Source organism: Saccostrea cucullata, unplaced genomic scaffold (genome assembly GCF_032062105.1).
Source record: "Saccostrea cucullata isolate Sc308-1 unplaced genomic scaffold, CSIRO_AGI_Scuc_v1 ctg346, whole genome shotgun sequence".
In the NCBI taxonomy this organism is placed as follows: Eukaryota; Metazoa; Mollusca; class Bivalvia; order Ostreida; family Ostreidae; genus Saccostrea; species Saccostrea cuccullata.
Window position 1 is genome coordinate 173,028 of NW_026923145.1, and position 18,089 is coordinate 191,116.

Sequence of the window (18,089 nt, forward strand, 5' to 3'; positions counted from 1 at the left end):
TGAAGTCATGTACATTATTGACTAATATAACACAAATATAAAAGGTACGTCTTTGGCCCTCCAAAGACTCCAACCCAGACTCTTCCTTGGCAGGTCTTCACTTGTCATTTTCAACGCATGGCATGGCACCAAATGTATTGGGAGAGGAGAAAAATGCAGTTGACCAGACAGGAAGTCAAACCCCGTCCCCCCTGAATCTCCGGTCAGGTGCTCTCTCAACTGAGCTATCTCACCACCAGTGTTTGAACCCATTTGATCACCACACATGCAACTATAAATGCAGAATACTGTTGGGAAAGAGAACAGAGTATGTACCGGTATTTTATATCCTTAATTAGAGTCGGAGAAACCTTGGATTACCTCCATTGCAGGAAAGAAAAATGTACAGTATAAGCTGTTGAAAATTCTTGTTCACCTTAATGTTCTGCATGCAACTTCAACAGCAGTGGCGGATTTAAGGGGGGGTGCACCCAGCGTGCCCCCCCCCCCACCCCCCACCCCCTAAAATTGTCAAAGTTGGCATAAAACATAGTTTTGTCGAGAAATTGTTTTAAATGTCTACTCGGTAGACCTCATTTTTACCCTACAAAACCTTTAGAATCCAAGAGCTTCTGGGGGCTTTGCTCCCTGGGCCCCCACCAGGGCTTTGCCCTGGATCCCCAGACCCCCTGCCTAAATCTTGCACCCCCCCCTAACTTCAATTCCTGGATCCGCCCTGAACAGTCTGCATATAATCTAAATATTCCTAATTTTACTCAATTTTGGGTTAGAGTTCACAGGGGTACTCCCTACTTATTTTTACCATTGGTGAAAATAAGTAGTGTATGCCCTGTATACGAAACAAGTGCCTGTGTTAGAATTACCCAAATTTTTCCACCTTAATCTCGGGTTCGAAATACCAAAAATACAATTTGAAAAAAAAAAAAATACGACGACGTCGGCGTTGGACAAAAAAATCTTGCGGACGCAGTTCTTTGGAGGTGACATTCTTATTGGAAGGTATAGATAGCTTATCTTGTATATGTTATTTACTGTAGACCTACAAACTTCGCAAGAAAATGATATGTAGAAGACAAGAAGGACGTGAGAATGTAATTTCGAGTTTCCTCTGTCGAAACACGTTCGTCCAGTCTACTTTCTCCTGGGGCCCACTCGATTGGGACCCTTCTTATTCCAGAATAACCCTTCTGTCTGCTCGATTGGTTTGGTAGGGCAGACTTAGAAGGCCTTCTCAGCCTTCCACGTCAGAGATGGAAGGATAGCTGAAGGATAGCATTCTAATATGGCGTCAAGCGGTTTGGTGAAAACTTGGGGGATCTTTATTATTGTAAATAAATTGCAAAAAAGTATTTTTATCATGTACGAAGGGTAATTCTGTTAAGAAGCCTTTTTCTGTTATGTAATTGCAGTAAAATCAACCATTGAACACAGTTTCATAATTTACCATGTATATATGGGGTCCCGTAAATAGGTCCCTGATTTGACCATAATTATTTTATTTGCTCTTTAATATTCTTCTGCAGACACTTGATGTTTTAAATCTTTCTTTACATAAATAAAAAAAAATATTCCCAATACTATTATATTAAATTAATTTTTCCACTCTTTATTTATCTCAAGTTTCCCTTTCGAACTAACATTTAATGCTTTGAAAAAACGGATTCAAATTCTTGAAATTCAATTCAACACATTGCAGATAATATACCACCCTATTCAATATTTCTGAATACTCGATTTAGACATACATATTCCAACCCTTCCAACATTCCCCTCTGCTTCTAGAAGGGTCCCAATCGAGTGGGCCCCTGATACCTGTCCTGAATTCTTCCGGTTTCTACTTTTCCTTATAATCCTCGAAATATATTTAGGGACTGTTCCAAAGAAGTTTGGTGGTGTATGAATTTTTATGAGGCCGACCTTGGTCTAGATAGAAAGTTCTATCGTTAATTAAAATGATATTGTCTTACGGACCCGGTTGAGGGCTCATTCTGAGACACAGATCATTCTAACTAGTCTGGGTCGAGAAGACGAGTAAAAGGCACAGGCTTTTGTTTCAATTTACAATACGCTAGTTTTTTCACTATGACAAGCGCCTGTGGTAAACAGGTCCAGTCCAAAGACTATTTCTACCTATGTAGCTAGCTACATAGGTATTTAAACCTACCCAAAATAGCTATTTTTACCTACTTTCTGCTTTACTTTCATTTTGCGGCCAAACGCAGGAATGGCACAACATGATGAGCACTGGATTTCTTGATACAGTCACGCTGATGATGGATATGACAAAACTTTGGCCAAAAAATGATTACCAGTACTTTGTATATCATAACTTTTGCATTGAGACTAATGTTAAATTGCCGATTCAGGAAGTAATCATTTTTTGGCCAAAAATTTGTCGTATTCATCATTAGTGTGACTGTATCAAAAAATATGGTATTCACCTCAATGTTGCGCCATTCAGTGTTTTGGCCACAAAATGTAGATAATACAAAAAGTAGGTAAAAATAGCTACTTAGGTAAGTTTTAAATACTGTAAATCACTTTTTATTTGCGAGAACTTTATTTTCATGTAATTATGCGAGAAAGTGTGCTCGCGAAAATTTATTTCTCGCGTATAATAGTATTCCTTAGGATTATATCTAAGAGCAATGACCACAATTCATGAAAATTTTGTCTCGCTTACAAAGAATCAATGACTATCTCACGAAAATTTAGTGATCTACAGTACCTACGTAGCTATTAATAGCTACCCGGTACTTTGGTAGAAATAGTCTTTGGACTGGACCTGGTAAAAGCCCATAGCTGAAATGTGATATGTCTTGCTGGTGAAGCCTCAAAACTCCACGAATATTAGTTATTTTAAAAAGAAAGTTTAATTTTATTGTTAGTCCTTCTTATACAGATAGTCAGACAGAATCATTTTGTATTAAAAATTAAATACATTATTTCCCCATCAGCAACATGCATCAGTTTACTTATTAGTCTTAGTTTGTACATCATGTATATAATTCAACAGATGCATAGTCTCAAGATGAATAAACACTCTGAGATTAGATGTGAATTTAATCTGAAGAGTGCAAAATTGATCATCAAAAGATGGTAAAAATCAATTTTCCTTTTTCCGTGCAATTCTGAATTTGCTACATGCACTTTTTTTTCATCAACATAGAGTAAAAAGCCTGCTTGCATGTCTTGCCGCATGCAGGATCTCTGTGATCGAACAGCCTTGTATATTTATTTTATAGCTAAGTATTTACACATTATCTGATTTGTTTTAATAGTTGATAGTAAAATCTTATTATGTTACGTATGATATGATTGTATGGAGATTGGCATCATGCAAAAAATATTTTTATTTTGGTCAAATTACATTAATACATATAATCATGATACCTGGTAATAGATTTTTATTTGTATTATTTACAGGAATTGTCAAATCAATAAGTAATCTCATATTGACCTTTTTCATTGGTAGGAAATGCTGGAGTGGATTTTGTGTGGGCTACTGATTATCGTGACCTATGTTGTTCTAACCTTGACCTCCACTTCTGGCAGTCAGTATGCTGACAACAGTATAGATGCATTCATCAGTAAAGGTCTGGTATTAACATTATACTATGTGATCTTAAGTCTTTCATTTTGTATGTACATGAAACCCCTTCCCCAATTTCTAACAATTAAGTTGCTAAATGAGCAATTTGTGTTTGGGAGAATAAACAATTTTTTTTAAGTTGATTTTCCCCACCAATTGTAATAATCTTGTCTTGCTTAAAAGTAGTGTTAATTTTGAAGAATAAATCTTTTGCAGCAAAAGAACAGAATTAATTTACTTGAATTCAAGCTTAATTGTCCTGTATTCATTAATTATTTTCAAAAACTAAGAAACTTGTTTCTTGAAATTTTGATAACTTGGAAAAGGGAAATCACTACTTTGTAGGTAAGACAATGGCCTATAAGCTGTTCAAAGATCTGTATCATTACCAGATCAGAGTATCCAGCATGACATACACAAAAATACAATATGTTCTAATTTAAAATGCTATGCATTATTGCACTTTCCCATAAATTTAATTGTACTTATTATTGAAAGGAAATATTTTAGTTCTTTGTGTATTAAATCCAACTGTGACATCAGAATGCATGTATTTCTAGACAGTCCAGCAGTGAAGGGGAGACAACCAAGAGAATCTAAGTACACTAAGGACTACACAACAGAGGGACAGCAGATCCTGGTGTTGTACGGGACAGAGTACGGCTTCAGTGAGGAGGTGGCCAGGAAACTGTTTGACAGGTGAAGGTCAACAGTCATTAATATATGTTCAAGGAAGATTCATTCCTTGTCCATAGTTTCAGATATGTATTAATAATTTATTATGAATTTAGAGAAAATTTTGCATCGAAATATATTTAGTTAAATTTTATACTTGTTTGTCAACTTATTCATTAGGTTATCTGGACTTGATTGTGCAAACATTGTATTTTGTCAAGAGGAAACATCATGGCAGCCTATGTCAATAAATTCCTACATTTTGTTTATGTGTATGTCAAAAATGGTCATATAATAAAATGTACAACGAACATTATCCACTCATCCACTGGTCAACCCGTTAAGCAGTTCTATAAATCAGCTTTAAAATTGAATATCTATATGAAATGTTACTTTTCTGACAATGTCATTTCCACTAAAAAAAGTTTATGGTTAATCAGTTAATGATGGTAGTGAAATGCATCTGTTTTAAAACTCAAAATGTTAACCCTTCCTTCTGAAGCTACAGCCATTTGAACTTCTCCTTTGTTGTCAATTGAACATTTTAAAGACATTTTCCAGTCTGCATACATAAACGTAGTGCAATGACGCTCAATGACGTTCCGATTTTTGGCTGTGTTTTTACGCAATGATCATATACAAACGGCTATTCATATCCCTCCAATTTAGAGTGATGTTTCTGTCAGGTAAAATACATAAAAAAGTGCCAAGTCTTTGTGATGACTTGATGCTGTGCAAGTTTTACATTGTATATTTTTTAATAATATTTTGCATATTTATTTATATGGAAAGTTTGACCGGTTTCGGGAAATTCACAATTGAACTTGTCCCAACCGTATGTTCCACCAACCGATGCTCTTCCTTTTTATGAGATGCTGTTGAAATCTGGTGAAGATCTCAGCCATCTACATTACTCAGTGTTGGCCCTGGGAGACTCAAATTACCCACAGTTCTGTAAAACAGGGAAAACTCTGGATAACAGGTCAGGAACTAGACTTTAAAGATCACATTCTAAAGTTTTTTAGCAGGGTTGTATTTCACTTTAAGTCCTTTTGTGTGGATCTGTTCATATCATGGGAAAACACCAGTTGTTGACAGAGAATGCTATAATCTAAAGCTTATCATGTAAGATTTAGAGTCAATTCCATGAAAAATGAACCACCACAAAATCTAATGATTCCACAGTAATGGAGAACTGTGAACTCTATAGATTGAGCATTGAAAATAGCTCTCTGTTTCAGATTTTGTGAGCTGTCAGCAGTCAGAGACTTAGACTGTCAGACTGTTGACATGGAGGACTGGGAGGTCATTTCTGATTGGATGGATAGAGTGGTGGGCGTGGTTAGTGATATTGACCTGAAGGTCAGAATGGACTACCTCAGTGTCAGTTCTCTGGGAGAGGGAGAGGGACACAACAGGACCAATCCTTTCTTTGCAAAATTAATGGTAAGCAGGTCATTCAAATACCGTATTTCGGGGAATACAATACGCACTTTTTTCCTAAAATAAATTACTGTGAGAAAGGGATGCGTATTTTACATCACAATGGGATTTTGACAAGTTTTTCTTTCAGGTGAAACACGGCTATCATACGTACATACCGTAGTATTACCTAGAGACATATGCAATTTCTTTTGTTTATTGCCATATTTTAAACTTCGGAAAGTTATTGTTGGAAGGTATGCTTCTTAAAAATGTCACTTTCACAATCTTTTGATACCAAAATAACATGAAAAAGTAAGTTAAAAGTAATTTGAGCTGCATGTTGATTGTCTCCGAGGAGGCTGCCATTACTGATGTTATTTTTAGACGTTAACTCATGCTTATGTCACGTGTTTCCGTAATGATAGTGCACATGCACCTTATCTGCCAGACAAAGTAATAAATCATTTTTTAATGAAATACAATAAAATAAATATTAATTTTAGGTTTAAAATAACTCATTGATAATCTGCAACAATATTTAACACCCCTCCATGCGTCCCAATGAAAGGAAGCCAATGTTGTGACACACGTGCGCTTGTCAAATGATAATTACCTATCAACACCCCTCGGGTCAATTAATTGTCTACCGACTCCAAAGCAATGTTTTTACAGTTACAGCACTGATTATTTACTGCCATGTTAATTGCTTTGATTATTTTCTTTGTTAAAAAGGGGGTCGGTTTATGACCTTTCATGTGTGTGAGCATGGTGAGCATGTGTTGATTATACGGCACTTTAAACAATTAAACAAACCGGCCTCTTGTTTAAATAATTGAGAGTTGACAAATGAAATATAAATTATGCTAAAACTTTTAATAAAAGTGGTATCATTTAGAAAATAAGATATCCGCGAAGATTTAGAAGAGGAAAATCGTAGTCTACTTAAAGAAATAAATACTTTGATGTTTCAATTTCGTTTCCTGTTAAAATATTGTAAGATAATTTTCAGCATGATTATCTAGAACCAAAATTAAATATGAGAACTGATAAAACTTTCGACAATATCTCTTGCTTTGTTGAAGTAAAATTATTTCATCTAAGAATATGGCGACGCATTATTTCAAAATCACCGTAACTATTCTTTTAAAAAATCTGTTTATACTTTTACGCAATATTATCTTGTACTTTGTTGAAATAAATGAATAAATAATTTTCTCCATATTGCCGCGATATGGAATGTCAGGATTAAGAGAGGTTATAAAGTGTGTATTTAAAGAAAAAAGTGTGTTCAGTAAATGACACTTACGATTTTGTAACAAAACCGCGATTTTCAAAGTTCAGAACATCCCTTTGTAAATTTTTCTGTTGCGTATAATACAAAAATATTTTACATCAATGCATATTATACTCGGCCAAATACGGTAAATAATGCATATGATACTGTAAACCAACTTTTATTCACGTACAAGAAATATTTGTGAGTTCCGTCACCTTATTTTATTCGCGAATATTTATCAACGCAAGCCAATAATTTTGATAAGTACTGTATTTGTTAGAGAATTTTTCCTTGGTTGCAAAAATTAATTGTTGTGGATTGATTTCAAACTAGCAAATCTTGAATAAAAGATGACGCAAATAATAAATGGTTTACAGTAACACATTTTATCTAAGTTGCTTTATAGTCTATTTGAAATTTTCCTTTTTGATTTCTTCTCATGTAAGTATGTTTGTATATACATGTAATTGTTTAAAAAATATTTCTGTATATAAAATAAAATTTGTATTTCTGACCAATTGATTTCAATTCAAGTCCTCAAACTGTTACTAAAAACCTTCCTATAGCAGAGCTAAAAATATTCCATGTATGTTCTTTGATGCATACATAGTACATGTACTGCTTTTCTTTTAATATTTGATTTGCTAGAAAATAGTTAGTGTTTTTAGGCTCATATATTAAATTTCAGGTGAAGCGATTGCTGACATTTGTAGAGGATGATGAAGACAAGGCCACGATTCACTGTGAGTTTGACATTACAGGTAGTGGGCTGACATGGCTCTCAGGTGAGGAAGGAATACATATTATAAATTAATTAATAGTCTTACAATTTTTCAAGCTTTAAATACTGTAGAAGTACTTTTTTCCACATGGTATTAATTTACGCTATGTACGTGGTCACAAATTTTCCACGGAAATTTGTCCAAGCGTACTTAATGTAAATGTAAGGCATATTGTGACAATCTAGAAAATCTGCATAATTTTCTTTCTGCAGATTAAACAGAAATTAAGACTCCGCGGAATTATGACCCATGGAAAAAAAGTACATCTACAGTATTCACTAATTTACAATTATCATGTTCATTATTGCAGGTGATGCATTGGGTATTTATCCAAAGAACAATCCCTGTTATGTACAAAGGATTTTACAGACTCTTGGTTACAGTGGATTAGAGAAGATAGATACACAAGACCAAAGTCTGCCTGCTCATATTGGTACAGACTCAACTGAGCCATAGGCTCAAGTGAGCTTCTACAATTAAATGTCTCTAGTGTCTTTCTTACTAAACATATGTGTATACTTTGTTAACTTGTTACATTTTTATAACTATGTTCTAGAAGATTGCTCAAACAAAATTTCATTTTCTCATTGCATGTTATTAATAGTTGAGCATGCTAAAGATCAGTCATATTAACCCATTGTATATCAATACATGTATCTTTCTAGACGGTGTCATAACAAGCAGAAAGATGCTTCTTAAATATCTGGATATAAAGCATGTGAGGCCAGAATTTTTAGAAGAAATTCTGCATTTTATAAGCTGTCCCTTACAAAAGAAAACATTGGAGGACCTCCTTCACTCACAAGTAAGACATTATTAAACACCCAATTTTACGTTAACGCCCCCAAAATTTACCTGGTTCAAGATCAATAATATACCGCCTGTCAATCATTATAAAAACAATAGCTTCTGATTTGATTGACAGGCCAGCTACCCGTGCTACCTGATAGTCTGAGTTTGTGTCCTTTGAAAACGATTGCCTGGTCACGCGTCAAACACTTTCATGTAGCTGCCTTGTATACACAGGGTTAAAAAAAGAATTTTGGTAGAATTTAATTTAAAAAACAATTGAGGGTAGATAATTAAAACATGACTTCATAAAATATTTGCTTTTAATCTCAACGGCTGTATCGTATTTTCAGGCGATATGTCGTCCAAATTATCTGCTGTAGAATTTAGACCGGCCCGTGAACAGAAACGCTATTTGCTGATTAAAATTATAACAAATTGGAATATAACAAATAAGAAAAGATATTTAGCACAAACGGCATGGATAAAAATTCCTTTATCCCATGTTTTATCTTTATATATATGAATACAATCTACACCATGTTCAATATTGTTGAAAAGTTCTGAAATGTCAGAAACATGAGTTTCAAGATTGTAACTTTTGGTTCTAATTTCAGTACCCAGTATTTGAAATAAAAAAGTGAATATAAAGACGAAGATCAATTCTTAAAAGTGTAAAAATAAACCTAGGAAACATTGAAATTTTTAAACACAAACACCCAGAAATGGTGAATATTTTCGACACTATTGTTGGTCAGAACGTAAGCAATATTCCTATCGCGGTACTCCTTATACATGTATTACTACATATATTTCTCTATTTAGGTCACTAGACTTGTACTCAGGTGACATATTTTCTTATTTACTGGACCATTTGAAACCAAACTTGGTATATATAGCATTCATGGACTAAGGGAAGCAACACTTTTGAATTTTATGATTCTAGTCCTCTTTGGTCCTGGGGATTGGGATTAAAAAGATATTTATTTCATCCATTATCTTTCTCAGAAACATCAAGCTGGAATGCTGTTTGCATGGTAAAAAGCAATTAGTCTTCTACAAAAATTGTGTAATTCTTTGCTCATGTATCCAGGCCCCCAAGATGGGGGTTAGTTGGTCATGTGATTACTTCTGTGAAAATCTTAACTTGTGGACAAACTGTTCACATGATTCAGATGAGCACTAGGCTCTCAAACAAAATCTTTTATGTATATTGTATATTATAAACAATATATCTTGTGATTTAATATTGGATGTAGGTAAATGTTGATGTCAGTGATTGCTGTGGTCCAAGGGCCTTTTGTAATACAGTGTACACAACATATTTTGAAATTATTTTCAACAGCTTGCTTCAAATATACGAGAATATCTGTCACAAAGGGAGGTAATTGATATTTTGGAGGAGTTTAAGGTTGATGGATTACCTGTCGAAAGATTCCTGTCTCTTCTGAAGCCATTACAGCCCAGATACTACTCCATATCATCATCTCCTCAAAATGTGAGTACAAATTTCAACAAAAGGTGTAGATATTTAATATGTTCCAACTAACAGTCAAGGGCATCATGAAAACAAGTTATTTTTTAAATAATTTGTTTCAGTTATTAAATGTCAGCATTTTGGGTTATCTTTCTCTGATTATGCTTTTCTTCAGTAACTTATTCCTGTTATTGATACTTTACTACTCATTATTGTAAACCTACTGGCATCTGAAAGACTTTAGTCATGCTGTGCTTGGGTTATTAAGTACCGGTAGATGGCTCATGACAGTAAAAGTAATCTATCTTTAACATTTAACACACTGAAATCCAACATATTATAACTTATTTCAATTATTTCATCCTTAACCCACCACACTTTAAAACTCTTGCACAAAAATCTACAGCTTTGCACAAAAAATGTAAGACATAGAGATTATACAGTAACATCCAAAGATTTTAGGAAAATTAGTCTCAATGTTGGCAAAATTGGCAGAAGATGTGTAATTGACCTCTGAAATGTTAATGAAATGGAATTATTTTTCCTTGAAAAATATCATGTTATTTTTTTAATATCATCATATCTGCTCAGGAGATATTAAGTTTGTTGAGTCTATTAAAAGAAGTACATATATTTACAATTTTCTTAGCCTTAAATCATCTTAAATCAGCAGCAAACTCAAAATATTAATGTTTTTTGCAAAACTAATAGGTGTTCTACTTTTTACGCTTTAACTCAAATGAGTTACTTTTTTGTTTAGTAATTAATAAGTGAAGTAACAAGAACAAGTTATATTAGAAAATAACTTGATTCCATCATGCCCCTGACTGACTAATGAAATAAATATCGGTGCATTTTCTATTTTTGAGAGATAGTTCTAAATATGAAAATCTCAGGCACTAGCATGAAAAAATCATTACCGGTATTTCACAATACTTATTAAACTACTTGTAAATCATGAACAGAAAAGACAGCTATTTGTCATGAAAACCATATATGGTACCTTTGAGGGATATATCTTCTACCCTGCAGTCCTATTCTCTACTTTGCAGGATTGTAACACTGTGTGTGTTACAGCTGCTGTAGTTCAGTACACCTCACTGGGCAGGTGTCGAGAGGGAGTGACCACCTGTTACCTTCATAACAGGCTCCAGCTGGGGGATCAGTGCCCTGTGTTCATCAGCAGGAACCCAGACTTCAGGTTGCCTAGCAACACCAGGATTCCGCTTATTCTGATTGGTCCAGGGACTGGAATAGCTCCGTTCAGAGCATTTTTGCAGGAAAGAGGTGCACTTGTATTATCTTTCATTTATATATTTTATGGAAATCTGAAATATTTACCTGGAAGTATTTTTCTTTCACAGGTACCTGACGTTACTTATTTTTCTTTTAATAAAAAAAAATATATCCCATACCTAATAATTTTTTTTTATTAATACAATGTAAAAGAAAAATACACATGTAAGTAACGTCAGATGCCTGTTAGATTTTCTATTATTAGATTTTTATTTTAGTAAACAGAAATTTTTATGTAACATTGTTAAGATATTTATAGAATAAACTTAGAGCAAAATAATATTCAGTGTAATTTGGAACAAAATACTATGGTCATGACTGGCAGCTGATAAAGATAAGCTATTTTTTAAAATACTGTAAATGTATTATATTTAGCATGTACGATATTTGACAAAAATTGACTTTTGAATAAGTTAGCGTAGATTTGATTTAGCACATTTTTTCATATTCTTATTTATGTGTATATGTGCAAGACATTTAGCTATGTACAAATGTACTTGATTTAGCGGTTGCTGCAATCCGCCAAAGTAGCTAAAAAGAATATACAGCCAAATATACTATGTTTACAGTAATTATTTCAGCATTGGTAAATGAAGAGGACAGGGGTATGACTTTCCTTTACTTTGGATGTAGACACAGAGATAAGGACTTTTTGTACAGGGAAGAACTTGGTATGTCAAGTCTGGGAATCAAATTTTATCTTTGGATTTCTTTAGAAAACAAATATCTAATTTATAACACCTTTTTTTGTAAGATGTATATATTCTATGCTCCCTGTGCTACAAATTTTGTAGATATAAACTATATATTTGAATGTTGCAGAAAAATTGCAAGAAAACTTTGTGCTACGTCTCCGGGCAGCATTTTCTAGAGACCAGAAAGAGAAGATTTATGTTCAAGACTTACTCCTAGAGGATAGTGCCTTAGTGTGGAGTCTTATCAACAAGGTAAAAAGACATCCTCATTATACATAAAATACAGAAGTATACCATGCACATTGTCAGGGACTTTACTTTCATTGCAGTTTACCTAAACATGAGTAGAACTTCTAGATAAGAATTTTTCTTGGTGTTATTCTTTTAACTTTAAATTTTTTACAGATACATGTATTTAGAATGGTTGTTTTTCTAAAATCATTGTTTCTTGCAGGAAAATGCTGCAGTATATGTATGTGGAGATGCTAAGCAAATGTCACATGATGTCCATAAAACCTTGTTAGAGATTATCATTACCCAAGGGCAGATAACTCTAGAGGAGGCCAAAGTTTATCTTTCATCAATGGAGAGAGAGGGCAGATATCAGAAGGATGTTTGGGTCACATGACCAGGACATTAAGACAGTCAGCTGTCAGGTGCTAGGGAACTGTGCAATAATTATCAATATATGTGTTCTGAAACCACTGTGATACATGTACCGGTGATTCCTGTTTTAGTTAGACACTTGTACAAAAAAGAGCATTCTGTGATATTTATGTATAATATACATGTATTTTTATATTTTAAGGTCTTCTGATTCACTCAGTTGTCCTATTGCTATCTTTTTTGTCAGTCATTGTGGGCTCTTTGTCATTCATCAGTTGTTTACTTTTGAACATTCAGCTTATTACACTTTTCAACTGATACTTTTATTACCGGTAGATTTGAGAGAGATTTATAACCTATATGATTCAGTTACATGTATCGAAAATTTTAATGACCTGCTGGGCATCAAGACACAGAATTTTGTTTGCCCGCTACAGAATTTGTGGATCTCAGACACTGGTATTATACTCAGGTGACCATTAAGGGACTCCGACTCTCAGGTAGGAAGGACAACTCTTTAATTTATAATTTGATTCAAAAAGTCTTTAAATGAAGCTTGAAAATTAAATATTTTCATGCAACAATTTTCATTATATGCCTCTCAATGTGCTTCAAGGTTCTTTGCAAAGCTCCGTAAATTACTTCTAATTTCATATCATGTTAATAAACATTGGTATCTAAAAATGCTTTTTCGGGATAAAAATTTCTGCTTTTAATTAGACCTTTCTGAGAAGTTTAAAGAACCTTGAAGCACATTGAGAGGCATATAATGAAAATTGTTGCATGAAAAGATTTAATTTTCAAGCTTCATTTAAAGACTTTTTGAATTAAATTATAAATTAAAGAGTTGTCCTTCCTGGTGGAGGGTCGGAGTCCCTTAAGGCCCTTTTGGTCTCTTGTTGTAAATCAGGTGTAGAAATGAAAAAAAAAAATCTTAATTAATGCTTAAACCTTTTTAATGTCAGATTCATACTTAGGGTACTTTTCAATATGTTGCATAGTAATTGTATTTACATCATCCAGAAACTTATGATTTTTCGATTTTTAGAGTTATCGTTCTTAAAATTCGACTTCAGCGGAACGAGTCAGACTTTGGGAAATAAAGTTAAAGATTGATAATTTTACATAAATTTTAAAGAAAAAAGGACTAGAACTGGTTTTCACTAGTATACAAGATAAGACCAAATCTTTAATTCTTGATATTACTTTTTAATAAACAAATCAAAAATTATTTTAATCTTTTTAAAAGAAATTTGGTAAGATATTTTTACACAAATTATTTTGATGAGAATTATTAATTTTGAAAATTTTTACAATCATCTGAAGTTTTTATTCTTAGTCATAAGTTCTTATGTAAAACGGGTCCCTGGATGTGTTAAATCCTTGGATATCTCTCTTTTTTCAGTCCCATTAAATGTGGGATAATGCAGTTTGACTTTATTGGGTTTATTTAGAAAATAATTCTTTGGTAGTGATTTTTTTTATCATTAACATTAAAATTCTTCCTTTCGTCAAAATGAAATTAAACACAAGTTCAACAAACAAAACATTATAAAAAATATTTATATACAAGAAAAGTATGTTACAAATACTAAAAAAGATCAAATGATATGATTGACTGATGCAAACAATGAAATGAAAACATTAATGACATTATCTACACAGACTAAGCAATTAAAAAGTTTTGTATGTTAAGGTATCATGTGAAGTAGAATGCATCTAGCAAAAAAAAAAAATTATGTAAATGCCTATATTTGTAGACTGTTTTGTAATTGAGAAAAAAAATCTTTTGGAACTATGTTCCTTGAATCTGTATGATGAATAAGAGTATTGTCTAAGAAAAATGTTAAAAATAATGCACAAAATGTCCATTGTCACAAGGCAAACTCAAACTTAAAAATAAACACTGCCGGTAATTAATTTCGGAGGTTTACTGTTCTTTCTTCTCATTGGTTGGTGAAGAATTGTTTCTAGAACACAGATACAGTCCTATCACAGACAGTAGAAGTAACGGTGAGAATGTAGCCAATCGTACGGCGAGTTCCTGATTTGTCATCAGTCCCGACTGGAAGTGAAGGATTAAGTATGTGCCCTCACTAAGGCCCCATATCTGAAAATCAGAGATTATAATTCAGAGGAGTGGTTGCTCTTCAAAAGAGTAATCTATTATTAAAATGTAAAAAAATCCAGCAAATTAATCCCATTCAAAAATCCCAGAATTTGGCCCTTGAAATATGTAAAAAGGTAAATGTTTCTATTAAGGTGTATCATAGATCAGAATTTGGGTTTGAAAATAAGAAGTTAGATTTTATAAATAGATGCACTATCAGAACAGATTTTAATTATAATTAAACCTAACAGTACCTGGAACAGATTTTAACAGTGTAATACCTCCGCTCTAATATGAATATACACTATCATGTTAATATTCGCAGGTTCAGTTACAGACAGATGCACTAATAAACAGGAAGTTGATATTTGATTTAAACAAAAATGAATCCCAACATAAGGCATGCCTCAACAAAGAATGTGCTAAAATTTCTAGGATTTGCGATGAGTAACTGAGAAAACTTTGACGAACATTTGTTATGTATTGTATGGACAGACGCACAGATAAACAGGAAGTTGACATTGTATTTGCACAAAAATGAATCCCATTATTTGGCATGCCTCAGCAAAGAATGTGCTAAAATTTCAAGGATTTGCGATGAGTAGCTGAGAAAACTTTGATGAACATTTGTTATGTATTGTATGGACAGACGCACAGATAAGCAGTAAGTTGACATTGTATTTGCACAAAAATGAAACCCATTATATGTCATGCCTCAGCAAAGAATATGCTAAAATTTCAAACATCTGCAATGAGTAGTTCCTCTGAAAATTGCAACGAAGATTTGTTATGGACAGACAGATGAACATTCAGACAGAGATTTAGACAGCTAAACCAACAGACGGATAGACACACAAGGATAAAACAGTATACCCCCCTCTCCTTCAGAGCGGGGGTATTATTATTAACCTACAGTCCTAGAACAGATTTACTTATAAAACCTACCAGTATCTGGGCCAGAAATACAGTCCTAGAACAGATTTACTTATAAAACCTACCAGTATCTGGGCCAGAAATACAATCCTGACATCCTCCTTTTTATGGAACCTCGGGGAGAACCAGGTGAGGATACTCCAGCCCATCATCAGGGCACCAGCTGAGCGAGTGGTGTGGATGTGGTACTTATCTACCCTTCTTCCCTAGAGAGTAACAGCATACAATTCAATTCATATTTCACTTGTGCATTACCTGTGACAAGTTCTTTCAGAATAAAAAAAAATGACCATGACTTTGACCTGCTGTTCAAAAATTTTAACTGATTACTTTTAATGAGGAAACATTTGATTTGCATATTTTTTTTGCATGTATTGTACAAATAAAATGACTATATCGAAAATGTGATTTTTTTTTTTACCTCTTAACAGTATGACTTTTTTTTCAAAACTTTGAACTCTATGACGCACACATTTATTCTTTGAAAAATACCATCTAACTTTTTCCTATGAATTTGATTCTATGTTTCAGTACTGGAACTTTATTTATATTCCCTTATATTTTTTTTTGGCCTCTTAAAAGTATGACTTTTTTTTCAAAACTTTGAACTCTATGACGCACACATTTATTCTTTGAAAAATAACATCTAACTTTTTCCTATGAATTTGATTCTATGTTTCAGTACTGGGACTTTATTTATATTCCCTTATATTTTAAACAGAAGTCTCACCTGAACTTTGCACATGGCATTAGGAAAAGATAGATGTGACAGAGATATTAGAAGCATAATTAAGCTGTTCAGGTGGAGAAGCAGAGTTATTCCCCTTGACTGCTTTACACCTTGGATTTCTGGGCGATTCTTTAGGAGTTGGAATACATTGGCTACAAGCCACAGGGCATTACCAAGAAATCCAAACCAGAAATGCTGGGAAAAAATTACAACAAGCATTAATAACAGGTATGCAGAGTGAGAAGTTGAACATTTTTGAACAGAAAAATACAAGTCTAGTCAGTTACTGGTCTTGTTTTGTTCAATATTTCTATGTATCTCATGAAAATGAGTTCAATTCATTTTATTCAATATACAACATTTTAACTTCCCATTAATAACTGTAGTATTTGTTGTTACCTTGTCTGTAAAGATTTCACCATAGGACAGCTGACCAATAGTCATAACAATAAGCAGTACAGAGATACCCTAGAAAATAAAATGTCCTGTAATAACTGCAGTTGAGAAGCATTAGCTTCACAATTATCAAATTTACTGGTAATGCACTTTTTGTCCATATCGTCATTATTCAACTGAATTGCAATTTATGTTCAATCAAAATGATTTAGCAGATTTCATCACTCGATTTCCATTGTTTATCAAAAATGCACTAAAAGCATGGTGTGACAAAATTCCACTGTGACTGTGAATATAGGGTAAATCACTCCCATGAGGAAAAAAAATATGTCTACAGTATCATAAGCTATCCAGTTTATATTAAGATTTAATTTTTATGTATTACAATCTGACATTTATATAATTATCTTATCCTTAAGTTAAACTAATTTCCCCATTCTCTTTAATAACACATGAAATTGTTGCCTTACCATTGCCCTCGAGAGGAGCATAGTTGCCCTCATGGAGGAGTCTTCTGTCCTCCTCCTCAGTAACCAGATCAAAAGAGGACCCAGGAGGAAGGAGGCAAAAAGCCGGTTCAGCTGTCCATGTATTACATCCACTTTCAAATCTTTGGTCTAAAATTAATGAAAACTTACAAATGAAATATTTCCCTCAAAATTCACTCACAAGAGCAGCAACAGTTTGTGTTATTTTGAATGAATTACAGCATCATTTTATAAAATTATACTTGTGTTTTTGACTTTTTGTATGCTTACCTGTAAGTTAATTGTCCAGGCTGGGTTGATGTAGAGGAGGAATCCAGTAAAGCCAGTAAAGATGAGGTCAGCTAAGAGCCAGGTATTTAAATCTCTCAGACCGGTAATCAGAAACAGGAGGATGAAAGCTCCACCTCTAATATAGTCTGATGTGTCGGCCATTTTAGCTCTAGCCCAATTCAGGGGTGTATCTAATGCTAAGTCAATCTCTGTTACTGCTGGATTAATTCAGCTGAACTAAATCTGATAAAAAAAAAAGTTTAACATTAAATATTCCACTTGTTTAGAAGCTATAATATCATATATACACATGCACTGTAAATCAAAATTATAAAGAGATGTTAAGAGTTTAGGAAATTGTTAACTCGACTAGTTTCCTGTCAAATTGTCCAGGAGCAGGAAAGTCATTCAGGGTGACGGTGTGGTTTAAGTTATGTAATATTTAGTGATACAGATTGTAGGCTATAACACAAGCCACACAGTCAACATGGCAAGGGGTTTATGTTTCTTCAATACGTTAATAGTCTATAAAATAGAAACATATTTTTC

The 18,089-nt window shown here is 33.5% G+C and overlaps 2 protein-coding genes across 2 annotated transcripts; one reads left to right on the forward strand and one right to left on the reverse strand.

Moving 5' to 3' along the window:
- Positions 1-951: 951 nt before the first annotated feature.
- Positions 952-13,618, forward strand: LOC134263276 (NADPH oxidoreductase A-like). Its single transcript, XM_062745599.1, has 13 exons — positions 952-999; positions 3,427-3,596; positions 4,153-4,291; positions 5,103-5,249; positions 5,509-5,713; positions 7,657-7,753; positions 8,061-8,183; positions 8,416-8,555; positions 9,885-10,037; positions 11,069-11,303; positions 11,894-11,983; positions 12,135-12,259; positions 12,462-13,618. Exons 2-13 carry the CDS (start codon positions 3,479-3,481, stop codon positions 12,633-12,635), a joined length of 1,746 nt encoding a protein of 581 aa, XP_062601583.1. The 5' UTR covers positions 952-999; positions 3,427-3,478; the 3' UTR covers positions 12,636-13,618.
- A 606-nt stretch (positions 13,619-14,224) lies between these two features.
- LOC134263288 (uncharacterized) lies at positions 14,225-17,767 on the reverse strand. Its single transcript, XM_062745619.1, has 6 exons — positions 17,541-17,767; positions 17,253-17,399; positions 16,786-16,854; positions 16,387-16,581; positions 15,722-15,862; positions 14,225-14,723 (listed from the first exon to the last, which is right to left on the reverse strand). Exons 1-6 carry the CDS (start codon positions 17,700-17,702, stop codon positions 14,544-14,546), a joined length of 894 nt encoding a protein of 297 aa, XP_062601603.1. The 5' UTR covers positions 17,703-17,767; the 3' UTR covers positions 14,225-14,543.
- Positions 17,768-18,089: the final 322 nt, after the last annotated feature.